Source organism: Python bivittatus, unplaced genomic scaffold, assembly GCF_059951505.1.
Source record: "Python bivittatus isolate LINGU-HERP-01145 unplaced genomic scaffold, Pbiv_v1 ctg000020_np1212, whole genome shotgun sequence".
Taxonomy (NCBI): domain Eukaryota; kingdom Metazoa; phylum Chordata; class Lepidosauria; order Squamata; family Pythonidae; genus Python; species Python bivittatus.
In genome coordinates, this window is record NW_028277030.1 from 108,560,631 (window position 1) to 108,580,005 (window position 19,375).

General features: G+C 38.7%; 1 protein-coding gene across 5 annotated transcripts; it reads left to right on the forward strand.

Moving 5' to 3' along the window:
- Window positions 1–1,672: 1,672 nt before the first annotated feature.
- Window positions 1,673–18,557, forward strand: TAF1A (TATA-box binding protein associated factor, RNA polymerase I subunit A). 5 transcript variants are annotated; one of them, XM_025170193.2, is made up of 11 exons: window positions 1,673–1,829; window positions 3,952–4,105; window positions 7,664–7,833; window positions 8,727–8,840; window positions 9,664–9,862; window positions 11,095–11,225; window positions 13,471–13,629; window positions 14,689–14,755; window positions 15,657–15,780; window positions 16,639–16,799; window positions 18,281–18,557. In XM_025170193.2, the coding sequence occupies exons 2-11, from the start codon at window positions 3,967–3,969 to the stop codon at window positions 18,400–18,402; spliced, it is 1,386 nt and encodes a 461-aa protein (XP_025025961.1). In that variant the 5' UTR covers window positions 1,673–1,829; window positions 3,952–3,966; the 3' UTR covers window positions 18,403–18,557. The 5 variants fall into 5 exon arrangements, with proteins under 5 accessions (XP_025025961.1, XP_088002508.1, XP_025025962.1 ...); XM_088146382.1 differs by having other exon boundaries at window positions 3,959–4,105; XM_025170194.2 differs by lacking the exon at window positions 1,673–1,829 and adding an exon at window positions 2,031–3,213.
- Window positions 18,558–19,375: the final 818 nt, after the last annotated feature.

A 19,375-nucleotide genomic window follows, 5' to 3' on the forward strand; every position in this document is an offset into this window, starting at 1 on the left:
AGTAAGACTGTTTATATACATATTACAAATTATTTTTATGTGATTTTCACTGCTGTTTAGTTCTTATTTAATTTTTATTATGGTTGGGCTGTCTTCCAATTGGGGCAGGTACTATTTTTTTTGTATATTTTGTTTGGCTCAGTTGTAATTCCAGTCTTTCTGGAGGGCAGCAGAATGGTGAAAGTAATCTTTGAGAAACTGTTTAGATAAGATATGTAGCCCAATCAGAGCATTAATCCACAGTTAATGCCAGAAAGTTATATAATGCGGCTTCTGGAGTGCTTTAGAATCCAGATTGCTGGTTCTTGATTAGCCAAGGAAATCTTTGCAAAGTTTGTTTCTGAGTCCCAAATCTGTTTTACTTTGTGAAAATGTCTTTCCAGTATACTGCTTGCAGTCCCTGGCATGCTTCCATGGAATTCCTTTATGGCCACCTCTTTTGTTGTTTTTAGTTAAGCAAGCTATCAAATAATAAACCTTACTATACAGCTATAGCTAGGTTGACTTTTAATGTGGATACTGATTAAGATTTTGCCCTAGGACTAGAGAGACCCAGGTTCAAGTCTACTTTCAGCCATCGAAACTCACTGGATGACTTTGAGCCAATCAATCTTGCTTAGTTCAAATGATACAATAAAATTCAATTTGTGTGAAGTGGGGAAATAATACTTGTCAAAGAATGTATGGCAATCATACACTCACATTTTTCCAAGTGTGCGTAATATGTAACATCAGAAATATCAGAAGTCTCCGAATATTCTAAGGAGGGAAAAAAACAGCCAATTAGCATTCAACCCACTGAGCCACTTAAGATTCAACCATAGATGGAAGAAATTTCTCCCTGCATAGTGATTAGCTTCTATAAATGAATGGTTAGATACAGTAGAAAGGACTATTTAATATACTAGTCCCAAGGGAACTGGAAAATGAATGGATTTTCAAGGAAGATCACAACTGGGGGGAAAGATTAACTCTCTCTGTCCTATATTCAAAAAAAGGTAAAGACTTCCTTGAAACAACTTCAGTTTCATGCGTGGTTTTCTTGACATCAGTATGGAAGTGCTTCACCATTGGCTTCTTTCAAATGTTCCTAGCCTAGCCTACAGCCTGGGTGGTGGCCTGACCCTGTTTCACTTTTTGAGACCAGCCAAGCTCTGCTAGGCTCAACCTCAAAAGGACCCTCTGCAAAAAGCACTTTCTATAGATGAATCTGAAGTGGTGCACTTACGTTAGCCTAGGTGTAACTATTTTTAATGCAATATTAGACAACTACAGTCTGAAATATAAAAACAGACAATACAGCAGTTGGAAGACAACGTAAGAAAAAAGAATCAGCCTGAGAAAAGAACAAGCTATTCGTCAACTTTTTAGATCTGCTCTTTCTTCAGTTTATTTAGATTCCAATTCTATTATGTACCGAATGACCAGCAGGAGCTCTGAAAAAATATGGAAAGGATTAACTCGCGTTATTTTCAACAAGGCTCAGTTTAACAGCACAAAAAGGCGTATCTTGGTCCAGGGACTCCGAGGTAGGGAAGGGACGCCGGGAAGAAAGTGAAATCGCAAGCGATTAGCCACGAAAACGAAAGGTTTTACGCATGCGCACGCGGCTTTGAAACTTGAAAGGCAGCGAAGATCACGTGGCACAAAGGGCAACAGTTTTATGCCCAAAGAAAAAATGGCGCTCGCTGCGGCTAAGCATCGGAAGTGAAAGAAAAGGCGTTGCGTTTTCGTAGAGCGCGTTTCCTCGGCCGGAAGGAACGCCTGGCGCGTTCTTCCCCGAGGACCGGAACTAAGGCAGGTGGGAGGAAAGGAAGCTTCCGATCCCGGTAGGTAACGCTAATCTGAGAGTTCTCAGGGATGTCGCGCTCTTATCGGCTATTAGAAATAAGAAAAGGGAAGGTAGCAATGGAGGCGAATATGTGTAGCTCAGGGTTGAACTGTGGAGTCCTTGGGGTTCTCTGAGCTTGGTTCTTTTCTTGCAAACGTTTCATTACCCGGTGTGGTGGGGGGGGGAGGGCTGCTAATCCGTTGCAAAAGCGAAGGCGTATTACAGCACTTAAGCCAACGAATTCATTTGCGCGTGAGGCAGCTGGTGACGCAAAACACAGTCTTCACGATCTTTATAACTCAGATGTTATTTCGTATTGTTGTTTTCCTTTTGCTCTTAAAAGAGGTGCTTAGAAAACTGTGCTGCAAAGGCCAGCCGAGTGTCCCGCTTTGCAGCGGTGGGTTGTTGGGTTAATATTTGAGGGACTCCTTTTTGCTGCGAGGCTGTGAACCGTATGCCTTTCAGTTGCAGGCCCTGTGAAGCAAGGTGAGCTCTTAACTCCTCAGTCGAGGGCTTTTTCAGTCACGTTGTCTTCTCCTTGGGAAGCACCCCTCCGGTCAATGGCAGCTTTTTCTGTAATTTTGTACTTTAGAAATTTTAAATGTCACCCATTCCCTTAAGAGTTCTGGTGGGCTTACAAGATACTATATAGGAAAAATTTGCATAAATTATTTATTTATACACACACATTTATTCACACACTCCTGTACCTAGAGATCTCTGTAGGACCAATGCTTTCATCAAAACGATGAAAGGAGCATCACACCTTAGGATACAAGCTGCACCCTTTTCATATATGCGCATGAATGACTTCATGACACACGTATAGAAGGGTGGCTTGCAAAGGTGTAGTGTTCATTTCATCATTTGCCCCCTGCCCTATGCGTTTGCATAACACACAAAAATGAACACAGTAATACTGAAAGGTCTGGGAAAACAAATATTTTGAAGTTATTGAACTGTTACAAGGAAATTGCTTCAACTCCAATGGCAGTTTATTCCATAATATGGCTCTTGCCATAAAGAAAGCCAGATTGGGTGCTTATGTCCAACTCATCAATAAAAGGTCTCCATTGATTACCTAAGAGTGCAAGGTAATCTATACATGAATAGTTAGCCTTGCAGGTAGCTTACATCTAATCTATGTAAAACTTTATACACCACTGTGAATACCTTCAGTTGTGCTTGGAAGACTTCTGGCAGCCAATGAAACTGATTTAATATATGGATAATGGGGGGTCCTGAGCAGGCTCTCAGGCTGCCACGTATTGTGCCAGATATAATCTGGGTGTCTTCAAGGCCATGAAGAATGCAGTATAATGCTCCAGCCTCAAGGCTACCACTACTACATGAATCACTGAGAGCATGTTTGTCTCCTCCAGGTAGGGACACATCTGCTTTATCAACTTTATTATGTGGCTATCCAGATCATTGGTGGATTGAGGAGGCCATTTAGATTGTTTGTGTATGTCTGTGTATGTGTGTGTATGTGTGTAGATAGATAGATAGATAGATAGATCTCAAGAACAAACTTATCCCAAATTGTTAAAGGAATCAGTAGCAGGTCTCTCTTGTTTGATCTACCTTTAAGGGATATTTAAACCTCAAAAGGCTCATTTGAGAATGGCCCCAAATTTTAGACCTAGGCATTTGCTGGAGTTTGGTGTTTATTTATTGTTTTTGTTAGTGAAATCATCATTACTGAATGCTCCAGTCATATAATCCAACTGTCGTACTAAGTATTTTTGATTATGGTAGTCTTAGTTAATCGGGTTTCCTGATATTGCTTCATATGAAATATGCTGTATTTTGCTTGATGCTTAAATGCTGGTATGTGTAAATGTATTTCATGAAAAAACGTACTATTTCTGGGAGCCAGTTCAGGGATACAACTAGTGTGGTTAGCTACATTACCAATTAAACAAATACATTTAAAACTATGAAGGTTGCTGATTTTTTCTAAGCTGTAATGTGTGTTTTTCCTCTTTCTGGTTTTCACAGGCTATTAGGTTTTGATTTTTTGTTTGTAAATACTGAACTACAAGTAATGGTTTTTCTTCTACTTTACTTTAAAGCTGGTTATAACAATGTTTTTTTCTCTCTGTTTCTTATTTTTAAAGTATATAGTCAGATCAATGGATAACTTTGTTGAAGAACTGAGACAAGAAAGAAGTTGGCTGTCCACAGAAGAAGAAACAGAGGATGTATCTACAGCCAATGCTCTGCTCTCAGGAATTTATTTGCCTTTGCTGCCGAGATATTTCCACCACCCAAGTAAGTTCTTAATGACATGATGGAATTGGTAGGGATGAAGAAAGGTTCAAAATCTGGGGTCAATCTCTCCCCTTCCCCCACGTAGGCCTTCATCAGCCTACAGTACATGGTAGTGTTACCTTTTATTACAAATCTCCTATAGCTAGTTTTTACGTTCAAGAAAATTGCATAATATATCTTTCGGGTGCCACTTTGGAATGCAGTTGAGGAATGGTATTTTGAACACTAACTTAACATGGAATCCTCCTTGTTTATAGAAAAACTAGCAATTAGAAAGATGGGTTCTAACTTAGCGGTTGCCCTGATACTTTTTTCCTTTTTGCAAAGCAAATTCAATCAGGTGGCCCTTACTGGCATGCTCTGCTATAGTACATATTAAGATGATGGTGAAATAGGGTACTTAACAATATACAGATTGGTAGTTGAAAATCACATGTTAGAAACTTGCAGTATCTTCCTACAGTTATGTAGCCAGAGTTAGGACATAATGTATCTAGTAAAGGTGCAACTGTTACATATTGATCAGGTTCTGCCACTTGTTCTATTCCCCCAAACTCTCTTGCTGCTTTGTGGTAAAATGTGAGTTCTTTTGGCAACAGGGGTCAAGAAAAAGAGGGTAAGCTGGAGAATTAGGGGAAAATGAGAGTAGCATCTGCAGCTTTAGGTTTATTTACTAAAAACGACTGTCTTTTGAAGCCCGTAAAAAAGGAAATTCTAGAAGCAATTAAACTGTAAACAGCTGACCCAAAAGTCAGCTTTGGAGAGAAGAGCATTGAACTTGGAAGGATATGGAATTCGGAATTCTTTAGCTGATTCAAGAACCAATCATGTGATACTTCAGCAAGGAACAATCATGTGATCTGTCTATAGTTAGTTAATTACAGTATTATTTTGTACTCGACAGTGAAAATTGGTTGATTGTCAAAATATTGCTCTTCTGTACTGTACTTGTGTTTACACTAAAAATGGATTTTTATGTGACTGAAAATGGCCAGTGAAATAGATTTTAATATGAACTGTCCTTTCTACCGTATAAACATCATTTAGTTCAAAAAAAATGCAGTAGTATGAACATTCTCTGAGTAAGAATATGCCATCTTAGCTTAGATCAATCCTCTTGAATCTGGTGCCCTTCAGATATGTTGGACTACAGGATTCATCAAGTTGGTTAGAGATGTGGAGAGTTGTACTTTTATCTGGAGTTGCCAGATCAATGAAGCTGAATTTAAGTATTGATTTTACGTAGGATTTTGTAGCGAGACACTTCAAATTATAAGGAAGTGGCATGAGATTTTTCTAAAATGTTTGTTCTGTTGACAAACAAGAGTAACATTGCAGTATTAGGAATTAGTGTAAAGTATGTTTTCATATCTGGCATGCAAACATGCCTTCCTATTGGCAACAATTTACAAACAGCATTATCTTTAATTTTAATAAAGATGTTGGATGGTTAATTAAGTTTTGAATATATTTGGACATGCTATTATCGCAGTATATGTTGGGAAATATCTGCCTTTGGTATTATAATGAATCTCCAGATGCAGAGTGACAACTGATGGCACTAAATAGTTTTTAACTTGTTTTATTTATTTATTTATTTATTTATTCATTCATTCATTCATTCATTCATTCATTCATTCATTCATTCGGCTTGCATGGCCACCTGTCTTATGCATCACAAGTCTGGGTAGCTCATAAAACCCATCAGAACAGTAAAGCCAACATATAAAAAGTATAATCACTTCTGTTTGTTTATCACTTTAGATTTAACACATATTAGCTATCTTGTTTTTAGATGATATATGTTTTACTTCACGGTCTGTAATATTTTAGATTTATACTTGCACAAGTAATTAATGTACCATTATAGGAGTGTATGCCACATTTATATGTGTTATTTTATCTTTTGTTATGCTAGGATTTTATCTCATCTATTTGCTTTTACTTTGGTGTTGTATTTTTTTTAATTTTTGGTGGTCATTCACCAGTTTATTTATCATATGGCACATTCACATCACAGTTCAGTAGAATAAAAGCACAAGAGATAAAACACAAGATATAAAATATAGAATTATAGACATATGTCTAGATTACAAATATAAATTTTTACTTCATTTGTCACACCCAGGAAATCAGCGAAATCTCCATTATAGGCTCTGTTTTGGCACTCTGTTACTATATGTTGGATAGTTTGTTTTTCAGCCCCACAATCACAATTCGGTGATGTTATTTTGCCCCACTTATAAAGGGCATCTGCACATCTACCACGGCCCATGCGAATTCTGTTCAATGTTGACCATATCATACAGGGCTGGTCAAATCCAGGTGGATTCTCTGAGATGCAGAGTAAGGTTTGACATTGTGGGGGGCAATTTTCTAGCCAGTACTGTTTCCACATAATTGTGGATGTTAAAGTTATCTTCTACAAGTGATTTAGCAGTGGAAATGGCTGGATGTCTAGATCTCAGCCTATTTCATTCCAGGCAAGTTATGTCACTCAATATTGGTAGCTGGGGATTATCAATAATCTTCCAGTATTCTTGAAGGAGGGCATTTTTCCATCTTACATCCGGGGGTGGTATGTGACTCAGAACAGGCAGCCAGTATGTGGGAGTAGATCATATCGTCCCACTGACGATGCGCATTGACTCATGCAGTTGTGCATCAATCCTACTTGTGTACGGACTGTTAAGCCACACTGGGACACAATACTCTGCTGCTGAGTACACCAAACAGAGTGCAGACACTCGCAGTGTATATAATAAACTATTATTATTAACATACAAAAAAGAAAAAATGAATCCCGGCACCCCAACCAACACCTCCCAGCAGATCCACAATTGCAATTGCTGGGCTCCGGCCTCATGTTATCCCAACATCTGATGGAAGAGCCAGCTTTTCAAGGCCTTCCAGAAGACTAGAAGAGTGGGGACTTACTGACTCCCGAGAGGAGGGTATTCTACAGAGCATGGGCTGCTACAGAAAAGGCATGCTGCCTATTGGGGGCAATATTTAAGGGAAAAGATCTGGATCATACTCAGCCTATCCAACCTGGTGCAACAGGCAGATACCCTGAGGGAGATGCAGTCCTGCAAATAAAATGGACCAGTGCCACGCAGGGCTTTAAAGGAGATAATCAACACATTGAATTGTGCCCAGAAAGAAACTGGGAGCTACAGCAGTTCACACGTTCTTAACGTTCTTTGAATAAGAAATATTCCTTCTTATTTTAATTCCATTGCATGAAGGATTGTTTATGTTGATAACGTTTGTGCAGTCATCAGAAAGAAATCTAAATTTCATTCATAGTGCTTTTCAGTTGATGTGACACATAGTAACATATACCAGGAAAACCCAGAAATTTGATGCTGCAGGGCACTGATAACATTTGTGAAATCCAGTAATGCAAAGTTGATCACAGTACTGTGTGTTCTTGGAGTTCACATTCCAGACATGAATATAGTTCACATTTTTTCTGTGAACGGCAAACTTAGTTCCATAAATACTTTATATATGCATTATTTGTAAAATAATCAAAATTTCTTATGTTGATTGAAGGAAATAGTGGTGTGAAACCTTCAGAATTTCAAAAGGTGAAAGAAGATTGTTTATGCTGTATCCAAGATGCCCTCTTACAAAGTCAGTGGCAGAGGGCTGCAGAATTAATGATAAGCTATTTAGAGATGCTGGAAAATACAACTGCAGAAAAAAGGGTGGCAGCTCAAGAGGTAAGTAAATTAATCAACACAATATCTTTGAAATCAAAGGGTGGAAAGTTGTTGCTTTATCATTTCTGCAGCATGTGCCTCTAAGTAATATGATTAAGAACAAGGTAGAAAAATGGGTAGAAAGGAACCTTCTGTGTTATCCAGTTAGATGTGCCACGTGTGACTCTTTTTTGTAAATTTGGGGTGCAAACCTTTTTCAGGCAGTGGGAACCTTTGGAAGTTTGAGTGCATGTAGTGGGAGCTCTCACAGAATGTCTGAGTAAGTTGCAGCAGAGTTGTCTGTTCACAAAACAGTTGCCAAACAATGCAGCCAATCACAAAATACCTTTTAGTTGCCATAAGGCAAGATGGTGAGGTTGGCCTTCACCATTTGTTAGCCCTTCATGAGGCTTCCTACCATTTTCTATTTTATCTTTGACATTTTTCCGGGCAGGTAAGCAAATTTCTTAACAAAGCCCTATCTTACATTCACCTACCCTTTTTATTTTTCTGTAATATATGTTGGGTCTATATGAGATCCTGTATTCTATTAAAATAAAGATGATAGAGGCTGGTGTTTTGATTTGTAGAATGCCAGATCTATCTATCTGTCTGAGCGTCTGCCTGATAGGTGCAGCCCGTGGGGATTTGAATATGGGAACTATAGTGTTCATAGACAGGTGTGTTGGAGCATTGGTCAAGAAAATCAAGATGGCAGTCTTGACCATACAATTAAGGCTGCCGTCTTGACTTTCTTGACCCCTCTACTGGAGATACCCTTGCTCATAGACATCATGTTAATGATTTTGTTGTAAATAATAGTATACATTAAAGGTGCATCACTAGTCATAGTACATTTGCTTCCAGTACTATGGCTTTATGATTTGCTTGGAATGTATTTTCTTCCTGATTAGGAGATCTGGAGAATAGGAACTGAAATCTTGCAGCAGCATCCACAGAGTAATATAGAAGAGAGCAACTATTTTGCAGATCGGATGAAAAATTTAGGAGTCAAGAGATATTTAAAGGTAAGAAAAAACTCTTAAGGTGAAAATAATTTTAATTCAACATTTTAATATTGAAAATGTGCTGTTTTATTATGAGCTCTGCTACTGATTCCTTTAAGAATTATGATGTAACCTTAGAGAGAGAGGATAAAATATAAATGCATTTATAACCGCTGTCAAAAAGATCAGAAGCTGCTGCTTTATAATCTTTTTTTCTTTCTTTTGCTTTTCTATTTCTATTTTTTTTCTATTTTCTTTCTTACTTATTCACTCTTCTTTTTTATTTTCTTATTTTATTTTCTAATATTTGTATTGTTTTCATTTTGTAAAAATTTCTTCGATAAAAATTATATTTAAAAGAAAATGTGCTGTCATTATAAAACTCCAGTGTATATCTCTAAATTACACTTCACATTTTTGTTATTTCTGTGATAAAGCATATGGCTTCAGATTTTAATTACACAAAACTGTGTTTTAATTATGGCTGTGGAACTATTTAAAAATGAGTGGTTCCATAATTAGTTGATTCTAACTGAATACCGTAAACATATTTGTTCCACAGCCTGATCTGGAAAAATTCACTCTCATGTATGAGCAAAAAAGTGTGATTATTTCTACGGTAAAAATCTGTGGTTTCTTATACAGGCTGAACATGTAGCCTACCCACACACAACTCCTGCAGTTGAAAGTGTTTCCTTGTTATTAAAACAGAATAGTTCTGAAGACACCATTCTTTTCTGAAGTTATTGGGAAGATTTACTGCTGGAGGATCTCTTTGTTTATGAACATTTGTATCCAAAGTTGCTGCTTCTGTTCAACCTAGTAAACAAAGCTCAAATTACAGATTTCTCTAGAGCATGCCTTCCACCTTTTGTGTAGTGGGTTTCTGGATGAGGCCTATCAGAACTTGATCTTGGCTGAAAGTTGGCGATATGGAGAAGAAACAGTTGCTCAGGAGAAAGAGCTGAAACTCGTTCAAGCTTATAAGGGGCTACTAGACTATTACACATGGTTAAAAAAGAAGACGGATCTGTTGATGCTGGGTGAGTATGTGCCTGTAGATGACACTGTGGCAGCATGCAGCAGTAACTGCTGCAGTCGTCCATGCATTTTTCAATTCCACTCATGAAATATGAGACAGAACTTTGACTGAATTCTCCGGCACACCTACTAAGAAGGAAGTCCCAGAGAATTCCATGAAATGGGTATCTGATGAAGCATGTAGAGGGTTTTGAAATTCATTTGGTATCTTCTTCAGCAATGGGGAAGGCTAAGCATTACTGTATATGTTGTTTCTCCTATCATTTCATCTGTATTGCATGCTTTAAAAGAAACCTGGCCCTGGAGAACACAAACCAAATGGCTTTCTCAACTGGCTACTGTTATTTTAGTCTGTTTGCTGATAAGCTCTATCAGATTCATTGGCCTTGGATAATCATAATATTTAACCATGATTTGGGGCCATAATCAGGACTCTCAAAAATACAGTGACAACATGGTTTAGCTTGCTAAGTTAACATTTTATTCCCCGAAAGAAAATGTAAGGGAAAATCAAAGTAATCTATTAATCATCTTGCAAAGACACAAAATGGAGAGTTAGGGAAACTATGGTTCCTCAATTCAGTTGTAATATTATACCACAGTAAGTATTAAATCAGGGTTTTATGTCCTAATACATCCAATTTTTAGCAGTGGTTTATGAAGGTGGAAAAATGCTTTAACCCATAGTTTGTGCACAGGATCATTAAGTTTGTCACAAGGTAATGGCAGTGGGAGAAAGTAAACACATCTGTGTCATTTAACCAGAGTTCTGTATTTCAGAGAAACTTCTCATCCCCAACTGTCTGCAGATATAATTGGCAATATGAACTGATTATCTCAGGATGCTACTTTTGGGTTTCATGAAAGAGATGCTGATCCTAATTTACCAAGTATATTATTGTGGTATTTTTACTCCCAGGGAGAGGCACTGATGGAATATTTTGCCAGTTATGAAATGGAGGACTGATCTTTATCATTCTCCCTCACTATTCATTTTATTGTTTGGCTTCTTTAGTACAAGAAATATTCAGGAGATCTGAAATGGCAATTATTGTAAAAATGGCATTTTCCTTTGTGTGATCCATTTGAATTACCATTTTCTTTGATTATCTCTTTTTTTAAGCTTTTTTTTTCCTGGAGGGTTCCTTAAAGGTTGATTTTAAAACCGAGGGTAGAATTATGATGTCATTTGTTTCAAATTGGAGTTATGAGATGGATGTCTTGTCTTTCACAGATGAAGACAGCTATACACGATCTTCTCTTCAGCAGGAAATGCATGGCTTGTACCAGCAGGCTAAAGGCAGCCTCAAGGAGATAATTAGAATTCCTGGAGTTTGGGATCCTTTTGTGATTTGTTATGTGGATGTAAGAGCACACTTTGTACAACAGGCTTACCTCTTAATTAATACCTGATCTAAATTTCATTGACAGTTCAAAGTCTTATAGCTTGGTGAATATTGTGTTGACATTCCCACAGTAGTGAATAAAAGTGGACTCCGATTAGGTATTTAGTAAATTCCATGCCATGTAATCTGGATGGCTGTCAGATGGCCCAGCTTTAAAGAGGCATTAGGTAACTCAGTGGCAGAGGCTTTTGGGAAAGTGTGTAGGTTTGGAAATTTATGACAGTAGTATAAGCCCTACCACCACGCGGTGACCAGTCAGGTACAGCTAGTCATAAAACCGTTATTGGGTGGACTAGTATTGCCTTATGCTTAGTTTCATGGGCATGAGGTCAAAATGTGAAATCATATATTTAGCCCCACGTTGTAAAAACACACACACAAAACAACCCTCATATGTATGTATGTATATATTTATTTATTTATTTGATTGATATCCCACCTTTTGTTCAGGAGCTCAAGGCAGCATATACAGTGCTCCCTCCTCCCATTTCCCCCCTGTGAGGTACATTGAACTGAAAGAAAGTGACTGGCCCCAAATCACCCAATGAGCTTCTGTGGCTGAGGATGGACTTGAGCCTGGGTCTCCCCAGTGCCAGTCCAACTCTTAACCATTACATCACATTGGCTCGCCATTATCACAGAAGGCATGTTAACACTGGTGCAGCTAAAGACTCCTTAAAGCTGGCTTGCTTGTGGTCTGGGATGCGACAAAAGCAAACTCATTGGATAGTGGCAAAAAAAGAGAGGTTGCCAGGGCATGGTTGTACAAGTGGGGAAATGGTCCTAAGTGTTTCTTTCATTTGGCTCTTGCTGACTTAAACTGCTATTTATGAACTATTGGCTAGGTTTATGTGTTACACTAAGCCATAATGTGATTTGTTCGTTTTTAGCTTAGCAAATTATGGGAACCAACCACTTGATCTGTAAACCAAAGTTTATGATTCTACATGTTTTTGGGGAACCAACCAGTCATGGGCTGAACCAGAACCAGTGGATTTAAATATTAGGAAACTAGATTCAGGTTAGGATATTAGGTATTATTTAGATATTAGGAAACAGTTTCTGATGATATGATGTGTCACTCAATGGAACAGGTTGCCTTATGGAATGATATGTTCCCCTTCATCGAAGGCCTGCAGACAGAGGTTGGAGATCCATCTGTCCAAAATGCTTATTATATAATATATTATGTGCTATGATATTGAGACTTTACTTTTCCCATCACACATACACAGATCCCCTTTCCACATATATCACTGTAGCAAAATCTTCCTAGGTGCTGCAGCTCATTTAGCTGCCAATAGATGGTCCCATGGTGCTGATTTTCAGCGGTGAGACAAAAACTGAAAAAAGAAACAACGAAGAGAGGAAGCACAGAAGAGAAAAGAACAGAAAGGGAGAGAAGAGGGGCAGCCTGTGGGATAATGAAAAGGCAGAAAAGCTAAATGGGAGGAAGGAGAGAAATGTGAGGAGGCATGGTAGGCAAGAAATGTGGAAAAGCATTGGGGAAGCAGCAAGTGGGGAGAGCTGGGAGAGCACTCAGGAGTTGGAAGGGGCCTCAGAGATCATCTTGTCCAACCCTCTGCTTGTGCAAAATTTGCTAAAGCATTTTGGACAGATGGCTATCCAGCCTCTGTCTAAAGACCTTAACTGAAAAGGAACATACAATTTCAGGAGGCAATCAGTTTCATTGGCTGACAGATCTAACTATCAGGAATTTTCTCCCAGTATCTTAACTGAATCTACTTTCCTGTAGTTTTAATCCACTGGACCTGGTCAAGCCCTCCAGAGCAACAAAGAACAAGTTCACTCCCTCCTTTATATGACAGTCCTTTAGTTATCTGAAGACTACTGTCATGATCTCACCTCAGTCTTTTCTTATGCTGCTTCCTTTAACTGTTTTTCCTAGGACTTGGTTTCCAGTCCCTGCACCATTATAGTGGTATTGGCAGGCAAAAGCTTGGATGGGCATATGGGGGGGAGAAAAGCTTGTCAGTCTAGGGCCACATCTGGCCCCCTAGGCTGCACCTGGAGCCATATGTTTTTGCACCTTGCCTTAATGCAGTTTAAAAAAATAATTGAATTGCTAAATTAATAATTTGCAACTAGAGCTTTTAATTTCATTCTGTTGCAGAGCACTTTGGTACTGCTTTGTAACATGACAACAGTTTTAAATGATCAGCTGAGCATTTATGTTCCCTTAGTTGCTGGAACATTACAAGGAGTATGAAGAAGCACGGGAAGTGTTAAGTGACTATGCATATAATTCCAGGTTTCCTTCCAACCCTAATGCTCACGTTTACTACTACCAGTTCCTAAAGAGAAGGGGGGAATCAAGGAAAGCACAGATCTCTGCACTGCAGGCAAGAATTCTAGGACTTTATTATTCTGTTTCTCTTTGATTCTGTTATTATTATTTTCTTTTATCTATGAATAATGAAGCATACAAACCAGCCAATCAAAGCTGAATGCCTTCTTGGAAGTTGAATGTGTTTAATAGCGTACCAAATTGCTCACTGAAATCAGCAGAACTTATAACTATGTTGATCTAAGTTCCTACGTTCTTAAGTTGGAACAAAAGGTTTCAGAGTGGTGCAGTGATGTACACAACAACGGCTATTCTCCAAACCCAGATTGTCCATCCTTAGAATGTTGTCCTGTTTTGTCACAGTGCTGCTATCGCACAATTTGCTTGAGAGAATATAGTGTCTTCTACAGCGAACAGGACCATGCAAAGGTGCAAATGTAGCACCTGTTTGCAACTTCTTAAACCAAATAACTTTTTACCCAGGCTTGTACAGGGGGTGGCTGCCACATGATCCTAGGAGAAGGCAGGGGTGCTTTAAGAAGTTGCAGAGAGGTGCCCCTGTGCTCTCCAAACCACCTTTTGTATTTGTAACTGAAATATTGCACAACCTTTTATATGTATATAATCATGGCCTTCTACACATTTTTTTTTCTTCTGTACTGCATTTTCCAAGTATAAAGTGCTCAAACAAGGATTTTTTAAAAAGACAAATTAAGTGCAATAATTGCGCTACAATCCTAAAATATTTGCCATACAAATCTGACACTCTTATTACAATAAGCATGTAATGCCAATGATCTCTGCAGTAACTGGAGTATATTAATGGGCTGACTTCAGTTTCTACACACACATACCATACTTGCTATATCTATATCTATATATCTATATCTATAGAGAGAGAGAGAATGAGAGAGAGAATGCCAGCATAACTCAAACTCTTTAGTGTAGTATGTGCTTTACACCTGAATCCTATGTTTGGGCTCTGAGTTGAAACTGGCAGTCCAGTCCTGACCTCTGGCATAAACATCTGCAGGTATCTTCTGTGAAACCATTGGGATGTAAAAGTGCCTGGTTTTGCTTTCAAACATTCATCCATTTGCCTTTTTCTTCCTAGATCCTGCATGAGCTTGTTCCTTCCCATGAACTGATGCTGGAGTTTTACAACTTGCTTAAAAAATCAAGTAAGACCTTTTAAGATATGCCAGCGTTACACTCAGATTAGTTGCTGTGTTCCTCACCTGAGGCATAATGAACAGAAAAAGTTACAAGCAAATCCTAATGTAAATAAAAGTTTATGACCAAGAGTGCCTTTCGCTATCTTGGGGTTACCAGCCTCTTGGAGGAAAGCAGAACAACCTTGTTCTACCTGCACTGGTTACAGCCTGGCTAAACTACTGTAAGGCATTCTGTGCAGAGCTGTCTTTGCTTTGAAATCATTAATTGCTGTGGATGATAGTGCCTGGATGCCCATGAAAGCCAAACATGCTGATTAGATTATGCTGATATTGTGCTAATCACTGTTTCCTTTTTTATTTGTTTGTTTCCTGGCTCAATGTATCTTACTGGTTTTCATATTTAAAGACCTGATGGGTTTTTTAAAAAATCACCTGTTCTCCTATGAACCTGCCCTTATCTTGTGATGGTGCCTCTCTGCTTCTGGCCCACCATTAATGTCCAATAAGGGACAGGAGTTGTTTAGCCATGGCCTCCTATCTTTGGATAATATGTATGGTTGGCTTTTAAGCCAATTTTAAAACTAGTTTTTTATCACTTAATTTTTAATTCATTTTATACTGAGTCCTTCTCAGTCTGCTATCATTACCAACTAGCATGGTTAAAAGCTAGGAATTAATGCCAGTTGGCTTCAGAATGGCATCTGGTTGGGGAAGGTTAATACATAGTATTTTATCATTGCAAATTGAGGGGATTATATCCGACACAATTAGTGGGTACTACAGCTATTATTGGATTTTTGTGCTTAGTTTCAGAAATGAAAAAAAACCACTCACCAGCTGGAAAAGAGAAATAATAGCGTAAAATATTAGAATGCTATAACAATAATGGGATCTATTCTAATTTCAGAAAAAAGAAAAAAACATAAATTACAGCTGAAAGTTATTTTTGCAGCCTTGGATTTTGCTGGATGGAAGGAAAATATAAAAGCCTGGAGTTATTTGGCAAAGCAGACAGTAGAAATTCTGCAAAAGTAGGTCTATCAGTCCTCTGAATGTGATATATATGTTGCTGGACTACATATTTGCTGTTCTGCTTCACATGATACATTTAAATTCTCCTTTATGCAAAATCTCCTAATGAGCTTTAACTAGTATGTCAGGGAAAGGTTCTAGTCCTTTGCATGAAATGGGGGATCATTTCAGATTGAAATAAATCCTTAAAAAATAGAATCTGTAACCCAGAGTTGGAAATATTCAAGAAAACTACTAGTCTACTGAAACTTTAGTAACCTGCTTATTGAGCATTAGTTAAATTTTAATCAGATGCACACTTGGGAATGGTTTTTTTTCACCTTAAATTCTAGACTTTAGATGATCCATCTGTACTGGGTCAAAACATTAAAAATAAAAGCAGAAAGTAACTATATTGAACTCAATGCAATTTCGTAGAAATGTTTAGTTTTTGTTTTTTTTAAAAAAACAGTTGCATAAAGTTTTTATTGCTGGATCCTCTTGAAAGGTTCTAATTGACTAAAGACAGGACAAAACTGTATTTGTCCAAAGTCACATTTAATTAGAACAAAGCTGTGTTTACTTAGATTTGTTGGCTAACAATTATCTTGCTTCACCTGCCCTTTTGAATTTAAGCTAGGATTTACTAAAACTGGAACTAGAATTTGTTTTTAGTATGAGAGTGCAGCTATAATTGTATGAAAACAGAAATGGCCTTAGATTACCCAGAGTGAGCTTTTTGAAGCAATATACGCTTTGTACATGATCTTTGCTATCTTCTAGTAAGGTATGAAATTCCTCTACCAATATTTGAGATATATCTACTCAGGTCTAGACCTAGTTTAGATGTTACTAGGATTTCTTTGAATGTTTTTCAGCTCTGACAAGCAGTTTCACTGGCTCAAAAAGGAGTGGGATACCCGAAAGGACTGGTGGCCAGCTTTTCATTTCAGCCCTTATTTGGCAAAAAATAACTGGCAGGAAAACAAAAAACTTGCTTGTGAAAAAGTTCTGATAGCTGGAATACTGTTGGGAAAAGGTGACTTTTTTCTCCTATAAATATTATTTTCTTACATGTTGATGATTTAAAAGAATATTTAAATAATATTTAAAATACTACTCCCCCGTCCTCCCAAAGTCTGCATAGTCCATGACTGTGCCATGAAGAGTTTTATAGGTCATTACCAGCACCCTGAATTGCACCCAGAAGAGTACTGGAAACTAGTGCAGCTATCAAAGTAGTAGTGTTGCATGGGCATAGTATGGTGCATCATAAGTACCTGTGCCACTGTATTCTGGACCAGTTGTACTTCTGAGTGGTCATCAAGGGCAGCCTCACATAAAACATGTTGCAGTAATCCACCTGGGAGGTGACTAAGGAGTGAGTGACCATGAGCTAGGCTTTCCAATCCAGGAACAAGTGCAGTTGGCACACAAGTTGGAAGTGTGCAAAGGCCCTATGGGCCACAGCTGCCACCTGGTGTTCAAACAGGAGCCACAAGTCCAAAAGGATTCCCAAATTTCATAGTAGTTCTGGTGTCCGATAATTCACATCCTCTAGGGTTCTCTGAAGTTGCAGCCTCACCACCTTCTCAACAGCCTTCCCTAAAAAGGAAAGGTTGGAGGTAGGATGAAAATTGTCCAATACTGTTGGGTCCAGCAATTATTTCTTCAGGAGGGGACAGGCCACTTATTCTTTAAGTGCAAGCAAAACCACCCTCTCACTCAAGAATGAATTGATCACTGCCTAAATTCAACCACATGTTGTCTCCCAGAAGGCCTTCACCAACCTGATTTAATAGGCAGATGGCCATGCTTACAGCCCAAGGACTCTTGTCTACTGCCTCAGGACCAACAGACGCAAATTTTCCCTGGATAACCAAGCCAGACTGTGCTTTGGTCCACTCCAGAGGACCCGCACATCTGGTGACCAACTCAGAGCCGATCCGAGTGACTTCATCTGACAGATGCCTCAAATGGTCCTCACAGTAGCCCTGCAGATATTTCTCTGGCCCTTCCCTCCCCAGGAGGGACCAGGTAACCTTGAACAGGGCTGCAGAGGCACTAAGAACAGAAAAATAGTTATGTTTGGCTGCTCTTCTTGCCACAAGGTAATACCTGGGTTTGGTTGGATTTGCTGTTCATCTCCAAGTGTCTCTTCTGATGTTTCATCTCCTGGAGTTCTGAAAATCAGGGGACTTCCTGGGATCCATGAGCAGGAAGAGGCCACACAGGTACAATCCTTGATAGGAAATAGCTTCCCTGAATCAGGATTACTAATGTGCCCTTGTGCAGCCAGTTGCCTTAAAGAATCAATCAGGTTATATTTCAATTAGTGAAACAAAATCAAAAATATAGTCTGAAACCAGTATATATTCTCTTTGTATAAAACGAAGAAAATGTGTTCAGTTTAATTGGCTGATTGTGTTCGGAAGAGCCCGGCTTGGGTCACAAGTTATTCTAATGCCGTTGTGTCACAATTGTTCTAATGCCATTTCATTTTTGTTTGTATATGTTTAGACTGCAAATACTTCAAGTATGTCACAAAAGAAGGCTGTAAAGTTCAGAAGAAAAAGTTCCGACAGTTGAAGAAATTTGTGAAAGAACACAGCTGGGTCTCCTTAAGATTGGCTGATACCTGACTACTTTAGTGTCAAATCTCTTGATTTTTCAAAAGTGTTAGATGATTTTGATGAATATACAAGTCTTCCTGGCAAATAATTTTTGTAAAAGACGTATATATAAGAATGATATTTTTTTACAGAGTTCTTTCTATAATAAATCCATTTGTACAGATGTACTGCTCTACTTTGAGTTTGTTAAAATAAAAATTGAGACTTCAGACTCTTATAGGAAATAGACATGATTGTTCACATTTCCAAGGTTGCACATACAGTAAAACACATAAAATATTTTATTTTAGCCGCACAAATCTCGGGGGGGGGGAGGGAGGGGGATGTTCCAGAGGGCAGGAATTGCAATAGACTAGGACACTATCCTGGGTTCCCCAAGATAACATTCTTTAATTGATGAGATCTGGAGCAAACCCACTCTGTTGGACCAAACAAGATGGTCAGAGACAACTAGAAATAAGTAGTCCCTCAGATATGTGAGAAGGACATTAAAGGTGATAACCAGCACATTGAATTGTACCTGGAAGCCAAATGGCAACTAGTGCTGCTGCGAAGCAGTGGGGTGATACACAGAGCCCCCATCATTGTGCTACCATATTCTGGACCAGCTGCAGCTTCCGGATGGTCTTCAAGGGTATCCCCATGTACAGCACATTACAGTAATCCAATTGTGAGGTAACAAGCACGAGTGCCTTCTGGTCCAGGAAAGGGTGCAACCTTTGCCCAAGATGGACCTGTGCAAAGGGCCTCTTGGTCACAGCTTCCACCTACTCTATTGGCAGGAGCTGATAACCTAATATGACCCCCAGACTGTGTACAAGTCTCAAATGGGGAAGTGGAACCCCATTGAGAGTCACTGATGGAATACCTCCAGATCCACAGGAACCAAATAGACCAGTTTAGATCTCAGAGCTCTCCTGTATGCCTTCTAGCCATTGTATTTAGCAATCCACAGTTTCTCAAATTTCAGTAAGCAGTCCCC

Coding starts and splice junctions, on each gene's coding strand:
- TAF1A (XM_088146377.1), top strand. CDS start 3,141: ATGCAGTATAATGCTCCAGCCTCAAGGCTACCACTACTACATGAATCA. Junction 8,841..9,663: donor GAGTCAAGAGATATTTAAAG/GTAAGAAAAAAC, acceptor CTCAAATTACAG/ATTTCTCTAGAGCATGCCTT. Junction 13,630..14,688: donor CACAGATCTCTGCACTGCAG/GCAAGAATTCTA, acceptor TTTTCTTCCTAG/ATCCTGCATGAGCTTGTTCC.